This window comes from Engystomops pustulosus, chromosome 4 (genome assembly GCF_040894005.1).
Source record: "Engystomops pustulosus chromosome 4, aEngPut4.maternal, whole genome shotgun sequence".
NCBI classification, from domain to species: Eukaryota; Metazoa; Chordata; class Amphibia; order Anura; family Leptodactylidae; genus Engystomops; species Engystomops pustulosus.
This window is the reverse complement of record NC_092414.1, coordinates 84,322,192-84,339,596: the sequence shown is the minus strand read 5'-3', so window position 1 is coordinate 84,339,596 and position 17,405 is coordinate 84,322,192. Positions and strand designations below refer to the sequence as shown.

The 17,405-nt window shown below is 38.7% G+C and overlaps 1 protein-coding gene across 1 annotated transcript in view; it reads left to right on the top strand.

The window, feature by feature from the left end:
• Positions 1-17,405, top strand: part of LOC140128461 (solute carrier family 23 member 1-like) — a 148,595-nt gene that overhangs the window by 24,940 nt on the left and 106,250 nt on the right. The window contains exons 3-5 of the mRNA XM_072150168.1: positions 1,724-1,881; positions 12,104-12,266; positions 14,653-14,834. Coding sequence (XP_072006269.1) covers positions 1,724-1,881; positions 12,104-12,266; positions 14,653-14,834 — 503 coding nt within the window. The remainder of the gene's footprint in view (positions 1-1,723; positions 1,882-12,103; positions 12,267-14,652; positions 14,835-17,405) is intronic.

The following is a 17,405-nucleotide window of genomic DNA, read 5'->3' as shown; positions in this document are numbered from 1 at the left end:
AGGGGCTTGGACAGGCGAAATCTCGCCTGGCAGTGGACCGCCAGCTCCATTCCAAGATTAGGCAGCCTCAGAGGCATCCATGCATGCTGCCCCTGCTCTTTCCTGTCCATTTTGCCTCCACGATCCTCCACAGCGTCCACCAATGTCTCATTTCAACTCTCTATACCCCAGACGCTGGAGCACGAGAGGATATGCAGCACATCATCCCCTTATCAAACGAGCTGTGTCAGGCAGAATTTTCAGGTGTTTCACCAGATACATAGTGGAACTCGGCCCATCTGTCGCCGCCATGCTGGAGACCTGAAGTTGCAATCATAGCAGCGCAATATGAATGCCCAATACTGTCGCTCTTAATCATGGAAGTCGTCTCCATGGCTGCCTCCACATGTCGTCCCCTTATCAAAAGAGCTGTGTCAGGCTCATTTTTCGGGTGTTTCACCAGATATGTTATGGAACTTGGTCACTATGTCGCCACCATGCTGTGTTATCGACTAAATATACCGTCAACCTTTTGTTCACATAGGAAATCATTTCACCTCCTTTGGTGAAACCTGAGTCCATTTAGGGTATGTCGCCATGACACTCTCTAGCCTGCCACTGCTGCCGCTTCCTCTGCATTCCGTCCCTTATAGTGTCAGGGTCAATATTTGGATGTTTTAGATGCTACCTAGCCTCATTCGGTCACTCTGTCATGGCCATGCTGTTGCCCATAATTTTGGCATAATGGTGCGATTAAGCAGCCTCAGAGGCATCCATGCATGCTGCCCCTGCTGTTTCCTGTCCATTTCCGTGGTGTTTCCATCCTTTTCTGAGGTTCCCAGGTGTTTGGCCAAGCTTCCCTGTGCAGACCCTTGGTCCCCTTGAATAATGCTTGAGTCTCCCATTGACTTAAATGGGGCTCGTTATTCGAGACGAGCACTCGAGCATCGGGAAAAGTTTGTCTCGCATAACGAGTACCCGAGCATTTTAGTGCTCGCTCATCTCTAATTATGAGGAGTTGGAAAAATCAGTTTTTTTTTCCTTTCATTTTCCTTTCTCGCGGCTAGAGGGGGGGTGGGGGGGTTGTGTGATGGGATTGTGGCAGAATGGAAATATGTCAGTGTGTATATTTTATTTTAAAAATTGTATTTCCCAATTGTGAGTTATTTGATATTTACTGATGTTTGTTATATTGTCATAAGAAAAATAAAAAAATGTAATTAAAAAAAAAAGTTCTGCTTGGTTTGTAAAAAAAAATCAAGCTACTCCCTCCCATAGAGATGTTTTTTTCCAGACTGTATAGTGTGTGTCTATGGAGACTGCATGAGCTTATTTCCAATTTCACTGTGTGTGTTTTATTAGGTCTGGCAGTGAGGATTACCCCTTTATTTTCAGCTTGATGTTTGAATATAGTGCTCATAGCACACTACAGCCAGGGAGATAACAGGAAGGGTTAACTCATCACTCATCACTGTGTAAGAAATATAGGAGAAAGATCCCGTAGACATATTAGGCATAGCAATTAGACGTAACATGGTAACTAAGAGCCACTTAGTCTCTTTATAATTTCATTCAGAATTTCTGAATGAAGTATATTACGAAAATGTTCATAACACTCCCCCGTAAACAACATCAACAATTATCTGAAATGACGGCTACGCTTTAAGGAAATGGTGCTTTAAGGATCATTTATCGTCTTGTGGTTTCTTTTCAAACTTGTGATTAATTTTCTCAATTTTTACAGCACTACATTTTAGCTTTTGGAGGAATTATCGCCATTCCATTGATACTAGCAGAGCCACTATGCGTGAAGAACGACAATACAGTGAAGAGCCAACTGATGTGCACCATATTCTTTGTTTCAGGAATATGTACTTTGCTACAAACAACAATAGGAACAAGGTAGTCAGAAACAGCACTATTTTTGTTTAAAGAATATATCTTGGAACTGACTAAGCCTGAAGAACATGTGTATTTTCCTGTATTTTGAATTTGAGAATCCCCAAAATGTCTTCCTTCTTGATCAATTACATAACTTCTAAAAAAATATATACCGTATTTTCCGGACTATAAGGCGCACATAAAAGCCTAGGATTTCCTTAGAAATCCAAAGTGCGCCTTATAGTCCGGTGCGCCCTATGTATGGCGCAGGGCAGCGGACCCTACTTACATAGGTCCCCGCTACCGGAGACCGGAGACAGCAGATCTCCAGCGGGAACTGCAGACCACGAGGGACGAACAACTTCTGCCGCGTGGTCTGCAGTTCCCGCAGGAGATCTGCTGTCTCCGGTAGCGGGGACCCATGTAAGTATGGTCCGCTGCCATCCTCCCCCCTGAAAGGACCCCCTTCCCCGCTCACCTCTCCGGTCGCTCCGTCTCCGCTCTGCCACGCTCTGCCACGCCCCCGGAACTCCGACACGCCCCCGGCCACCCTGCGCCTTATAGTCCGATGCGCCTTATATATGGAATAATTCCATATATAAGGCACATCGGACTGATGCGCCTTATATTCCGGTGCGCCTAATGGCCCGGAAAATACGGTATATTGCTTATATATAAATATATAATATATAAATATATATATATATATATATATATATATATATAGATAGATAGATAGATAGATAGATAGATAGATATATTGCTTAAGAATACAATATATATATATATATATATATATATATATATATATTTTTTTTTTTTTTTTTTTTTTGCACTTAAGAACACTAGGGTGAAGGGCTCATTTCCCCCACTAGACAACTAGTGGGGGAAACCTAAGGAAAATGGTGATGGCTATGGAGTGGTTAATGTGGGTGGTGTGACCTGTAGAGAAATACAGTGGGTGGTGGTCTTGTTTTGGGGTGACTAGCTCTTTACTCATGGCAGTTATTTGGAAATCCCTGCGGTCTCTAAAAGAGATGATCTAACAGCCTCCCTTGGTAAAGTAGACGCCTCTAACCCTACTCTCTCTACTTCATCCCTCAGGTACCCATTCATTTAGATAAAAATTGATTCAAAAATATGTTGATCGTGGGTACCCGAGGGATGAAGTAGAGAGAGTAGGGTTAGAGGTGTCTACTTTACAAAGGGAGGCTGTTAGATCATCTAAATTTAAAAAATCGAGAGACCAGGTTTCCTATGTCTCGCAATATGATAGACATGCTTATCTTATTAAAAAAACAATTATGAAATATTGGACCATACTGTCCCATGATCCTAAGTATGGAGCATTGTTTAAAGACCATCCAAAATGTATTTATATAAAAGGTCGCTCAATTGCGAATGAACTGATTAGATCGGATATAGCAGAAAAGAAAAAGTCTCGTCAAACCTTCTTAGCTGCAAAAAGAGAAGGCACTTTTGCATGCCTATCTTGCCAGAGTTGCACTGGAATCATTAAAGGGGATTCCTTTAATCATCCAAGAAAAGGGACTAAAATTCAGATCAAAGGGTTTTTTACTTGTAATGGTCAATCGGTTATTTATATGCCAAAATGCCCTTGCGGGTTGGCATATTTGGGGCAAACAACGAGAGCTATAAAAATTAGACTAAATGAACATAAATCAGTTATTAGGCAATATCTCACTAAAACTGAAGAGGAACTTAAGAACGGAAGCAAGAGGGTTAAACATGAGACAGGCGTTGCTAGACACTTTCGGGAGTATAAACATAATGAAAGTGATCTTCGTTGGTTAATACTGGAGAATGTCACACAAGAGAATGAAGTGAATTAAAAAAGAGGTTACTCCAACGTGAGGTTTATTGGATTACTAGATTAGACACCTTGCATCCTGGAGGGCTCAATGAGCAGTGTATTTTAATGTGTTTTTGTAATTTTTGTATTTTTGTATGTTTCTTATGCTTGTTACATTACTGTATTGATTAGGGTAAGGTATATTAACTTTTTGATAAGTTTTGTATAAAACAAAGACAGGGTATGGTAGTAAAAGTATTTAAAGCCTTACCTGGCTTTGGATAATACGTTTGATCTGAGTATTGCTTAAGAATCGTGATGGCTATAATGGGGTTTGAGAGCCCGTGCAACTAAACCAATGTACACACTAGGCTGGAAAATGAAGCTTGTTTATTGTATTTGTTTGGACTATTCCCCTGTAAGGAAACAGTGGCACGGCAGAGACAGATGGTGCCAAGGGATACGGGGAGTGCTGAAGGATGTAATTTTAGGTTTAATTATTTTTCACAACCCTACCAAGCCCACCAGTAAAGTTTTTATTAATATCAGACAACTAAGACTGGCTAGACTGGCTAAGACTTCTAGACTAACTTACATCTGTTGAATTAGTTTACACCAGCAAAGTGGGTCTAAACTTAGGGTACCTTTCCCACTGATCCATGGCCCCTTTTGATTCATCAAAATGGTCCCAAAGTTTCTGAAAGACTTATTTGCAAGTATAAATTTTGCCAAAAATCTGACATATTTTGGCTACTAAATATGTATAGCTCACTGCAGAGGTCAGATATTTCTTTCTCTCCTGAAACTAAAAGTTCAGCTCTCTTTATCTTTTTTATACTGGTGATTTCCCAACATTATTTTATTTCTCACAGTAAAAAAAAAAATATTTAAATAAATAACATGCAAAGGTTAAGAAGGTCAATATAGAAATAGTTTTGCCAGAATTTCATTGTCAATCACTATTATGATACCAGGAACAGGAAAAATATAAAGCTGTGTAAATGGCAAAATAATTAGAAAACTGTATAAATGGTAAAGTGATTAAAAATGTGTTTTCTATAGTTGTTAAAAGGCCTCTCCTATGGCAAACCATGAAGTGATATTATTGTGTGAGCCCATAAGGAGGCCAGTGTCATGGTGGCTGCACTCATTCCAGTTACTGACGGATGTGCAGAATTTTATGAATGCTTGTAAAAAAGTAAAAATCTAGTAAAAAGAAGAGAACAAATGCAGAGACACAGAGGAATATACGGTAAACTATTTGGAAAAATCTTAGTAAAACAAATGCATTCACCCTTAGCACAGGAATACTTCCATTTCGGTGGATGGTTTTACTGTGGCTAGACACCTAGGTTCTTTAAAAGTTCCCAAGTCAGCCATCTGAATGATTACGTTTATGGTTGTTTGTAAAATTCTTCTGGTCAAATAAACAATACTAAAAATGTATAACTACCTTAAAGCTTGTTGATTTCATTCAGGAATGTTGTCATTTTGTCTATAGGTTGTCTTTATGTTTTTTTATAGCTAAGTCCCTTCCTACTAGCAATTTTCTTTTAGAAATGTATAGTGCATCTGATATCAGTATAATTTTTACAAATTTTACTACTAAGTAATGGAGAAATATTTAAATGGGTTGGCTACTATTTTACATAAGTTGCCCATGTGCCTTTTCTGCCTTAATAATAATCACTGAATGTTCATCAATTAATAAACTAATATCTACAGGGATTGCCTGTAGATATAATTGAGAATGCAAGCTTCAGATATAGACCCAAATCCCCACTATACTTTTAGCTGTCTCTGGTTCTATAGCAAACAAACCCATATAGTGACAACATATTTCTAGGCAATATAGAGCCCCAAAAAGGAAACATCTAAAATTATCCCTTCCCTCTATTCTCCCAGCCTAATTCATCTGTTTTCAGTTCATTTGAACATGACTTTAGAATTGAGTTTTAAGATGCTAAAAATTTATATATACAGGCGGTCCCCTACTTAAGGACACCCGACTTACAGACGACCCCTAGTTAAAGACAGACCCCTCTGCCCCCTGTGACCACTGGTGAAGCTCTCTGGAGGCTTTACTATAGTCCCAGACTGAAATAATCAGCTGTAAGGTGTCTGTAATGAAGATGTATTGATAATCCTTGGCCCAATTACAGCAAAAAATTTTGAAACTCCAATTGTCATTGGGGCAAAAAAATTTTTTGTCTGGATCTACCATTATAAAATATACAGTTTCAACTTACATACAAATTCAACTTAAGAACAGACCTACAGTACCTATTTTGTATGTAACCCGGGGACTGACTGTATATATAATTTTATAGTAACCCAACAACCCAGAGGAAGTCAGTTTTACTGGCGAAACATGTTGTGGGCTAATATCCAAGGAGCTACATACTGGTCAACTATCATATATGTGCCCTGTACTGCGGAGAGGACTAGATACACCAATTGATTTTTATGCCAATTATTACACATTTGGAGATATGTAGTTGGTGGGAGCATAGCTTAAGTGATAATGGAGGTTTTTGAATGTTTACAGTACAAAGACTACAACAAGTACAGTCTGAAATGTACAGCATAGCATACAGACTGTGATACAAATAGTGACAATCAAGGGAACACTAATTTACATGAAATCTAGCATAATTACTATTTAATTGTGGATACAGTGCTGTTAACTATATTTAACAATAATAAAATTGATCCCTGAGATCATAACATCCTAGTGGCACTAGGACTTACTGACTAGCTATGATTTTGATAAACTAGGGATCTGTGTCTTCTAACATAACTTTTACTGATAGACTTGGCACTCTAAAATGTATACACAAAATTGATTATTCTTTTAATCTCATAAAGATAAGGAAATCCAAAAATTATAATGTTTTTGTCCACACTGGACCATCAACAGATACTATAAAGAAATAAACAAAAATACTGAGTACGATGTCCAAGTGCAAAAAATTAATAAAAACAACAACATAATTAAGCAGATATGACCCATGTGCGCTGGAATATTCTCAACCTACAAAAGACAATGGGGCACATTTATTTACCCAGCCACGTTGCGATCCCCGATCCGGAATGTTAGACGATCATGAATTGTGCAGCGATTCACTACGAGCATGCGCCGGATATCCTGCATGTGTCGCTTCTCCCCTCAGGTCAGCCAGAGTTCACCTTCTTCTTCCCAGTGCATGTTAGTGCTTGGATTGCGACACAATTTAAATGTTAAATCCCATGCTCAGTCCGAATCAGTTGGATCGTCTGATGCCCCCCCCCCCCCCCCCGATTTGTGTTGCATGAAAGCCGGTGCTGATGCCCCAAAATCCGATCATGTGCACAAAAAAACCCTGCTTAGTGCAGCGCAAAACGGAAATCGTCAGAATATCTGACAAAAGTGCGGTCCACATACCCTTAGTAAATAGGCCCCAATGTGTATGTAAATCAGTAAAAATTCTATAGTTGATGCATGTATGTATGTCAGCTTATGGTGAACATATAGGGGCTACACAATATCCTAATAAGGAGAGTATGAGAATATGTGGGAATATGAAAGGCCAAAAGATGGGTCTATGGTAGATCAAATTCTGAAAGTGTAATCATAGTGGTGGAGCATTGTATAGAAACTGAATGCGTAGACTGGATCCTGGTGGTAGCGGTAATTCATATAGTGAGCTACAGGCACAAAACAATATGGAAAGACCAAACAAAATAATGCATAGAGTGCAGTGAAAGGACATACTTACTGAATTGCTAAGGTGTGTGGAGTGAACTGAGGTAAAATACTGCTGGAAGGATGCAGAGCAGGAGTATTAGTGGTGTGAACTGCCATTCTGGGTGATAGCTGATGCATGTGGTGTGTGTGTTGGCTTTCATAGTGTGCTGGCCCGGAACCAGAAGTGACTTTCTGGAAGTGCGCATTGAAGTACGGAGGCCTGGAAGGGTCAGATAGAGGCAGTAGCCAGTGGGAGAGGCAGTGTGTGGATAGCAGATGATAAATAACATAGTAAAACTATGTATGAAGTAGTGTACAGGTTTGGGAGTAAAGGGGGAAGAAGTGTTGCAATGTAAATGAATCATCTACTGTGTTTTTACATCCAGTCTCACTCTCTGCAATGGTATATATCTCTGATTGCTGAATCATTTTTCACCCATCTACTGTGTCTTTAAATCCAGTCTCACTCTCTGCAATGGTATATATCTGTTAATTGCCCTAGTATAGCACTTTCTATCCTGTGACATTCCAACCATCATCATGGGAGACTTCAACATCCCTGTTAACACTCCAATTTCCCCACCTGCCTCTCAGCTCTTAGCACTAACTACTTCTCTAGGTCTTTCACAACTCTGGGTTTCCCCCACTCATAGTGAGGGAAACATCCTCGATTTGGTCTTATCCCGACCATCTTCAATATCTGATTTTACCAATTCCTCCTTTCCACTTTCAGACCATAATCTCCTTTCTTTTACTTTCAATAATCCTTTACATTCTCATAATCCTTCCACCCATAATTCATACCGGAACCCACGTGCAATAGATACTCATCAACTCACAGAAGACTTACAGTCTGCACTATCCCCCATCTCCTCTTTCACCTGCCAAACCTGGCTACTAACCACTATAATCACACTGTCAGAAGCGCGCTAGATGAGATGGCACCACTCACTACCCGAAATTTTCAACACACATGCAGGCAACCTTGTCATACTGAACAAACTCGTTTCTTTCGGCGGTGCTTCAGGATGGCTGAACGTCTGTGGAGAAAATTGCGCACATCTACAGACATTCTACACCTCAAATTTATGCTAAAAACTTATAACTCTGCCCTTCACCTTGCTAAACAGGTCTATTTTACTAATCTCATATGCTCTCTCTCTAACAACCCCAAAAGGCTCTTTGATACCCCTCACTCCTTACTAACACCAAAGGTGCAGCCACCTGTCACAGACCTTGGGGCTGAAAATCTGGCCACCTACTTTAAGGATAAAATTTATTGTATCCGCCAGGAAATAATTGCTCAATCCACTCACCCCTCCAATCCCCTTCCCTCCCATAACTTATCTTGTTCACTCTCTTCCTTTGAGCCAGTCACAGAGGAAGAAGTATCTAGGCTCCTTTCCTCTGCTCGCCCCACTACCTGCATCAGTGACCCCATCCCATCACATCTGGTACAGTCTCTCTCCCCAGCAGTCACTTCTCACCTAACTAAAATTTTCAATCTCTCTCTCTCTTCTGGTGTCGTCCCCTCTTCTTTCAAGCATGCTGTTGTTACCTCTTTACTTAAGAAACCTTCACTGGACCCATCCAATGCTACTAAGTACAGACCAGCTTCTAACCTCCCTTTCATCTCCAAACTCCTGGAACGCTTGGTCTATTCTCGACTAACCCGCTATCTCTCAGCTAACTCCCTCCTTGACCTGCTACAATCTGGTTTCCTCTCTATGCACTCCACTGAAACTGCTCTTTCTAAAGTCTTCAATGATCTCCTCACTGCAAAATCCAAAGGTGACTATTCTCTCCTCATTCTCCTGGATCTACCGGCAGTGTTCGATACTGTGGACCACCAGCTTCTCCTTAGGATGCTTCACTCCATTGGCCTAAAGAACACCACACTCTCTTGGTTTTCTTCGTATCTCTCTGACCGCACTTTCAGTGTCTCCTTTTCTGGATCTTTCTCTTCTCATCTTCCTCTCAGTGTCGGGGTTCCTCAGGGCTCAGTCCTAGGTCCTCTTCTCTTCTCTCTCTATACTGCCCCCATTGGACAAACCATCAGCAGATTTGGTTTCCAGTATCATCTTTATGCTGATGACACCCAGCTATATACTTCTGCACGTAACATCACCCCTGCCTTAATCCAGAACACTAGTGAATGTCTCTCTGCTGTCTCTAACATCATTTCTCTTCTTGAAACTAAATCTTTCTAAGACTAAACTTCTTGTCTTTCCAACATCTACTAACCAAACCAACCCTGACCTCTCCATCTCGGTTTGTGGGATCACTATAGCACCGAGGCAGCAGGCCCGCTGTCTTGGGGTTGTGCTGGACTCTGACCTCTCTTTTTCACCATATATTCAATCTCTTGCTCGCTTTTGCCGTATGCATCTCAGAAACATCTCCAGAATCTGTCCGTTTCTGATATTTGAAACTTCTAAAATGCTAATTGTTGCACTTATTCACTCTCGACTAAACTACTGTAACTCCCTACTAATCAGCCTTCCACTCACTAAACTCTCTCCTCTTCAATCTATTCTAAATGCAGCAGACAGGCTCGTCTTTCAGGCCAAACGCTACACGGATGCCTCCAGTTTGTGCCAATCACTGCACTGGTTGCTTGTCTCCTTCCGTATTCACTTTAAAATAATAACCCTAATCCACAAAGCTCTGAATAATGCTGCACCTCCCTATCTCTCTTCTCTCATCTCAGTCTATCGCCCTTCCCGTGCTCTTCGATTTGCCAGTAACATTAGATTAATATCTTCCTTAATTCGAACCTCACATGCACGTATCCAGGACTTCTCCCGAGTTGCTCCAATTCTTTGGAATGCCCTTACCCGGACTCTCAGACTAAAACCCACCCTCCAAAGCTTCAAACGTGTTCTTAAAACCCATCTCTTTAGGCAAGCCTATCACACTCGCTAACTGCATGAAACGTCAACTCTCCCTTTACTAATCCATCCTATGTCCTATCTCCCATCTGTTATGTGGCAAACAGCAGATATATACCAAGCTCCAGGCTTCTCTGCATTCTTTTTCACCTAGGACCCTGTAAATAAGATGGCGGCTGATGGCTGGTTCAAGCAGCAACATCGTTGTTTAGTAAATTATTTATTAAATTATTTTATATTGTTCCCTTATAAAGAATGGCTGGACCATTATACAAGCTCTTGTGTCACCCCCTCATCCTTATAGTCTGCAAGCTCTCGTGAGCAGGGCCCTCACTCCTATTGTTCCATATAACTGTATGTACAGTTGTATATGTCCCCTATTATCTGTAAAGCGCTACAGAATTTGATGGTGCTATATAAATAAAGATTATTATTATTATTATTATTATTATTATTATTATTATTATTATTGAATGTGAGTAGAAGGTATAAAAATGCAAAATTCAATATGTATGTCATATGTATAAAGAGAATGTATATAAAGATGTAGGAGGAATGGAATAAAAGCCTATAGATTCTAAGGAGGTAAAAAAGAAATGAAGAAAAACAGAAATCCAAGTCAAAGCATGTATTATACTTCAGCAACCCAGACAAAGTATTATGCAGTGTGTGTGAGCTCATCCTGGAATGCAAGGGTGTGGGCTAGAGGCAGAGAGCAGCTCAGTGCAGCATCAGCCAGAAGAACAAGATATCCGCTGACCCTAGTCAGAAAATACAGAGTCGGGTCCAGGGGCAACTGAAATTGTGGACACCAGGACTGATAGAGACAGGTTGGAGTTATATCTGTGGAATGTTGTATTTTTGTTAATAACATTGAATTCGAGAATGTGTTATTTTATTATCCTAAGAAACTTTTCTATGTGGGAATACCCCTTTAAGCCCATTCGGAGAAATAGAATCCAGAAAATGCATGCAAAATACTTCACCTTTTCACCTTAGGTTTTTTATCCTGTCACCTCCACGCCATGGGGTACCTCAATTGTGCCACTGTTTGTCTGGTTTGGTAGAAGTGGGGAGGCAATGGTAGGAGCAATTTTTTCCAACGTATGTTGGACTTGTGCTTTGATTTTCTGTCACGGGTGTATTGAATGGTTTCTTTATTTATATAGCACCATCAAATTCCATAACGCTTTACAAATCATAGGGGACATATACAAATATAATATTACATTACAGAGTACAAGAAGTCATATGGAACAATAGGAGTGAGGGCCCTGCTGACAAGAGCTTACAGTCTATGAGGATGAAGGGAGTGAAACAAGAGGTAAAAGAACTAGAATAATGGTCCAGCCATTCATTATAAGAAAATAGAATGAAATAATTTAATAAATAAAAAGTCTGCTGCTTGAACCATTCATCATCCACCATCTAATATACAAAGTCCAAGGTGAAAGTGACTGCAGAGAAGCCTGGAACTTGGTATATATCTGGTGTTTGCCGGATAAGCAACAGGAGGAGGACAAACCAGTACACAACCTGAGGATTTAAAAGCTGCATGTATTTCTGTAGAAACAGCTGGTTTTTTTCAACTAATTTGACTTTAATATAACATATGCAAATATCCCTATATAGCAGTGATAAGGAAAATAGAAAGGCCACTGAAAGATCATGTTCAGCTGGAATTTCTTTTTACATACTAATGATTCCAGTTTTTGGCCTTGTACATTATAGTAAAGTAGAATATGGCTTTCAAATCAAATGCGTTATAAAGAAATATTTATTTATGTAATTATTTTTTTCATTGATTCTTAGATTACCAATTCTGCAAGGTGGGACATTCAGTTTAATAACACCCACACTAGCAATACTATATTTGCCTCAGTGGAAATGCCCAGTTTCTGAAGTGTTCATATTCAATGGAACCGGGAACTTTTCTATTGATAATACAGAATCCTGGCAGTCTCGGATAAGAGAGGTAATGTTATCTCTTTTCTTTAAAAAACTATATTTCTCAGGAAAGCTCTAACAAGTACCCAGATATCAGCTAAGGTACGTATTACTGGGTTTTCCATTGTGGTGTTTTTGAGTAATTATTTACATATATAGAGAAGATACAACATAAATACAAAGTGCACATCCAAAGTAAATAAATGCAATACAATAGACAACATCGCCCCCCACACCGGGTAGTCTGTACTATGCAGAAGAAAAGTGAGAAGAGCACTGAGAAGTAGAAATATTGTCCATATCTAACTAGGATACGTGTTTATATTCAGAGGACATACAAACTAAAGTAATAAATATGTCAACTTTTGGTTTCTAATTCGTTGCAACGGCCGAAGATAATTCATTTCCCTTCCATGCAAAGTATACTGTTGAGAACTTGTCATTTACCCATTTAATTAAAAATGTATATTTGTTATTTTGTTTTGTTATTATAACAAGTGAATGTGAATTCATGGTATATAGTTCTGTACTAGAACTGCAGACAAAATGATTTACGTTAACATGTTATGAAAAAAATTGACTATTTGATCATTTTAGTATCTCAAGAAAGATGATATATTATCAATATTATTATTCTGATTATCATTATTTACTATGCAAAATTAATTGAAACATACTGTGAAACTTCAAAAAGGAATGAACAGTTTAAAAACAAAAGTAAACATACATGGGTAAATGCAGTTAGACGGCAGAACTTCCTGCTGCTAGCAAGACCCTGTCTAAGAATTAAAGGAACATACTTTTCCTGTTATAACAAAGGCTGTGACCTTGAAATCACTCTTTAGTAGATTATTTTTAGTTTTGTTAATCTTTAGTTTGTTTTTCTTTCTCTTTCTCTAAGTTATCTTAAATGCTGAAGATAAGTAAATTGGAGGCTGTTCTCTCTTAGATGCAAAACAGGGTTAATGTTTGGCAAAGTGTTGATATGTTTTCATTGCTGGTGTGACAAACTAATGAATATGGTGTGTTGTTCATTTCTCTTTTCTATTATTAAGGGCCGGAAAGTGAGTCAGTTTTTTCTCTTATGTTTTGTCCTGGATTTTAATACACACCACCCTTTTCCTGCATTCATCTGAAATGCATCATGAAAGCTTCGTCTAGTTGCATTTCTGTTTTTTCCCTCTCCCTCCCTCTGGTCTCTTCCCCAGTCAGGTCACACAATCTTCTGGAGGTCTTAGATCTTTGGCATTTCTATAATATCAAAGCTGTCTCTAAAATGTTGTTTGGGTGAGCTTTGGAGCAATGGACCAGCAATTCTTTACTAGTCGAGCATAGCATGGGACACAGTTTCTCATCTGATAAGAGAAAGCAACAAATCAGCAAAAGAGGAGGCAAAGCCTTTAAGACAGACATGTTTTTCTCCCCTTTGACCTTCTAGTAGACATAAAGACCATTCTGTCTTTACTCCTGCATTCCATATAAAGTGATAGTTTTATGATTTCCAGATCTGCCTGTTTGACTGGCAAATATTACTGATTATTAAGCATAATAATCTCATTGGAGATAGAACCACAAAAGGCAGAAGAGAATGTAACTAGGAAAATGTAGACTGATTGACATCCATTAAAATCATTATTTCTATTATATGTGAATTCTAACCAGAAAGTCTGTCTTTCTTGACCTGTCCATGAACATTTGCATGAAAAAACCTGCTGGCATACTTCCACACTAAGTTTTAATGGAACAATGACTGCTTTCACTGTAGGGTTTATTGCTATAGTTCACTGCCAGTGTCAGAGAGGGATCAGGTTAAATTTTCAAAAAGCTTTATCAGAAACTTTTCTTTAAAATAGTAAACATTTTAAAGGGATTCTCTTTACCCCCATTGAGCTAACAGCCTATCCCCCAGGTAGGGTATGAAATATCTTTTTTTCTAGAATTCTCAAGTTTATCTGAAATCTTCCCCATTTACCTAAAGAAAATTGCTTTCAAAGTCATGTTTTCAAAGTCATGCCAGAGATAAGTCACTTTTAGAGACTGGAGGGGAAGATTTACTTTAGATGACCTTATGGTTCTGTAATCTTAAATGGATCATGTACAATTTGTCATAGATTTGTTGACCTCTTGAAAATTCGGTGCAAGGATAGCTCTGTAAAATAACAGATGAGTCATAAAAGATGCTAGGTACATGGAGGAATTGTATGATGTCGCTCCCTTCTATGGATGCCCTATTGGTACAAAACTGACCCATAATATAGTCAAATACATTGGAGCTTATAGAATGTGTGTAGTACCGTCAATTATATATTTGTTTAAACTAGTAAGTAAACTATTCCTTTTCCATCTGCATCAACTGATAAAGTCAAGTAACAATAAAAACACAACATTTAATTAATTTCAATTTTGTTTTCCAGATTCAAGGTGCAATCATTGTTTCCTCCAGTTTTCAACTGTTTTTGGGCTTTTCTGGACTGATTGGACTTCTACTGAGATTTATTGGGCCTTTGTCTATCACACCAACCATTACACTTATAGGACTATCTTTATTTCAAGAGGCAGGAAAGAAATGTGGCACACATTGGGGGATAGCCCTACTGTAAGTACAACAAATGATAACAATTAATCCCTATCTGAATCACCTTTTCTCATGGCATCAATACTAAATAAGGCTGGGCTCAAAATGAAATGAATTCCTTCTTTTGTTAATTTATGATATGGAGGAGAACATTTGATTGCTACTACCAATGCTACTACCAATACCTATTTTTTATGAAATTGTGCATGTTGAGTAGATTGCAGGATACAGAATTTAGTAAGTGAGAGATCAATATGTTGGGAATTACAATAGTCAAGGTGACAGCAATTGAGAGCAACAATTAAGATTTTTATAGCTTCCACATTAAGAAAAAAGCAACATTCTAGAGATGTTTTGATTGTGTAGGAGGCATTAGGGTACAAATGATTGTTTGTAGGGCTTTTGAGTCAAACATTCCCTTTGGGCTAAATTCCATCTTGAGACAATGCAGAAAGTCAAATTGTAATGATTAATGGAATGTTTGTTGGAAGTTTAAGTACACTTCAACTCCTATGCACATTAGAGAAAAAAAGATGGGACCAGCCAAATATGTTATGAGTAGACTCCCGGTCAGTGGTGGGTGTGAACTGTTTACAACTGGTGACTTTGGGGGGGTTTGGTGGGTGAGTGAGGCTTTGCCAGCCATATTTAATGAGTTAACGCCCACGATTGGCGCCATCACTCTCTGAAGACATTAACGTCAGGTGGACCCAAACCAGCAAAGTTTGGTACAAGCCGAACTTTGTGGTTCGGGTCTTCTCAACACTAGCTGTGTGTATTGGTTGTCAGACATGCTGAATATTACACTTTACACTCTTTCTATTGACAGCATATGCTGGTTTGACCAATCCAAAAGGACATTTTTGGGGTAGTCAGAAGGAGTATATGTGCATGAAAAGTAACATCTTCTTTGCAGTGGTAGCCCCATTTTAGAATATTACAATAAGATGGATTTCCACTGTCCCCAAAAGTGGTGTTAATTTATGGATAAGACCACAGCATTTCACGCAGTAGTTTTCTCCTGCTATGCTAACCCGCTGTGTAAAACCTTGGAAGTAGAAGAATAAGTGAACTAATTCCTAAGAAACATGATCATATCCAGCTTAAGTTTCTCAAACATTACAGAGACACGTTTAAGTAGCAGACGCTATTAAAAAAAGCTAGAAGCTCTGGGATTACGATGGATGATCCATCAGCCCTTCGCGGGAATCTTCAGGAGGGAACAGTGTTGTGATGAAATCATGAGCAGACACAATCCTAAGTAGGAGTTGAAGAGGCTACATTGAGACACATTACTCATTTATATAGCAAGTTCTATCGGGAAGACCTTAGCAAATATATTTAACCCACACATACATATATGAAAAGGAGTTATTCTTGCTTTGCTCTTGAATTTGTTATTGTAATGCAGACATTTGTGAATTATTGTAAAATTGATGCTCCAAATGTTAAAAACCATTTTTAAACCCCATAAGGACGCTAGCTTTTTGTATTCATTTTTCACTCTCCACCTTCAAAAATCTATAACTTTTTTTTAGCGTCACAAATTTTACTTCTCAGTGTGTTATTTAATATTCTGTGCCGTGTCCTGGGAAGTTGGAAGAAAAATCTAAATGTGGTAAAATTGGAAAAAAAAAACGCATTTAAGTCACTTTCTTGTAGGATCAGTTTTTACGACTATCACTGTGTGCTCCAAATTATACATCTACTTTATCCTCTGGTATCATAACAGGGATACCAAATTTATATAGGTTTTATTTTGTTGTAATGCTTTTTAAAAAAATAAAAGAATGTGTTTGAAAGAAATTTGTTTCGCCATCTTCTGACACTAATAACTTTTTCATACTACAGTGTACGGAGTTGTGAGGTGTAATTTTTTGCCAGATGAGCTTTCGTTTTCATTACTACTATTTTGAGGACTGTGCGGCCTTTTGATCACTTTTATTACATTTTTTATGTGACGTAAAATGGTGTAAAAGTAGTATTTCAAACATTTGAACACTACTTTCCGTTATAGGGTTCATGGCCAGGAATAACAGTTTTTAAATTTTAACAGATCAGGCATTTTGAGATGCAGCGATACCCAACATGTTTGTAATTTTTATTGTTTATTATGTTTTAAATTAGTTCTAAGGAAAAGAGGTGATTTAAATTTTTAGTTTATTTAAATTTTATTTTTTACTATTTCTCCCTAGATGGTCTGATCATTACTACCATGTACTACAATACTACTGTAAGGCAGTATATGGCATTTTTACACAGTATTCATTACAATGAACCACTGGCTCATTGTAACGAAACAGCAGATGTCATGTCTGACTGAGACCCGAGGCTTTCTTGGCAACCGTTCACCATTGTCGTAATGGGGATTGGTGATCATAACAAGCAAGGCGGCACCCAAAGGTTGATACTTGCATCGATTATGGACACTAGCGGTGGGTGTTTGCTGTAATATGCAGCAAACCCCACTACTCTATAGAGAAGGTTAACCATGTGAGCCCTCTTCATACAGCCTCAGCCCCTCTGCAGCGTATATGTATGGCGCAGAGTGTGAATGGGTTAAATGCCAGAAATGAAAAGAGCAGGTAAACT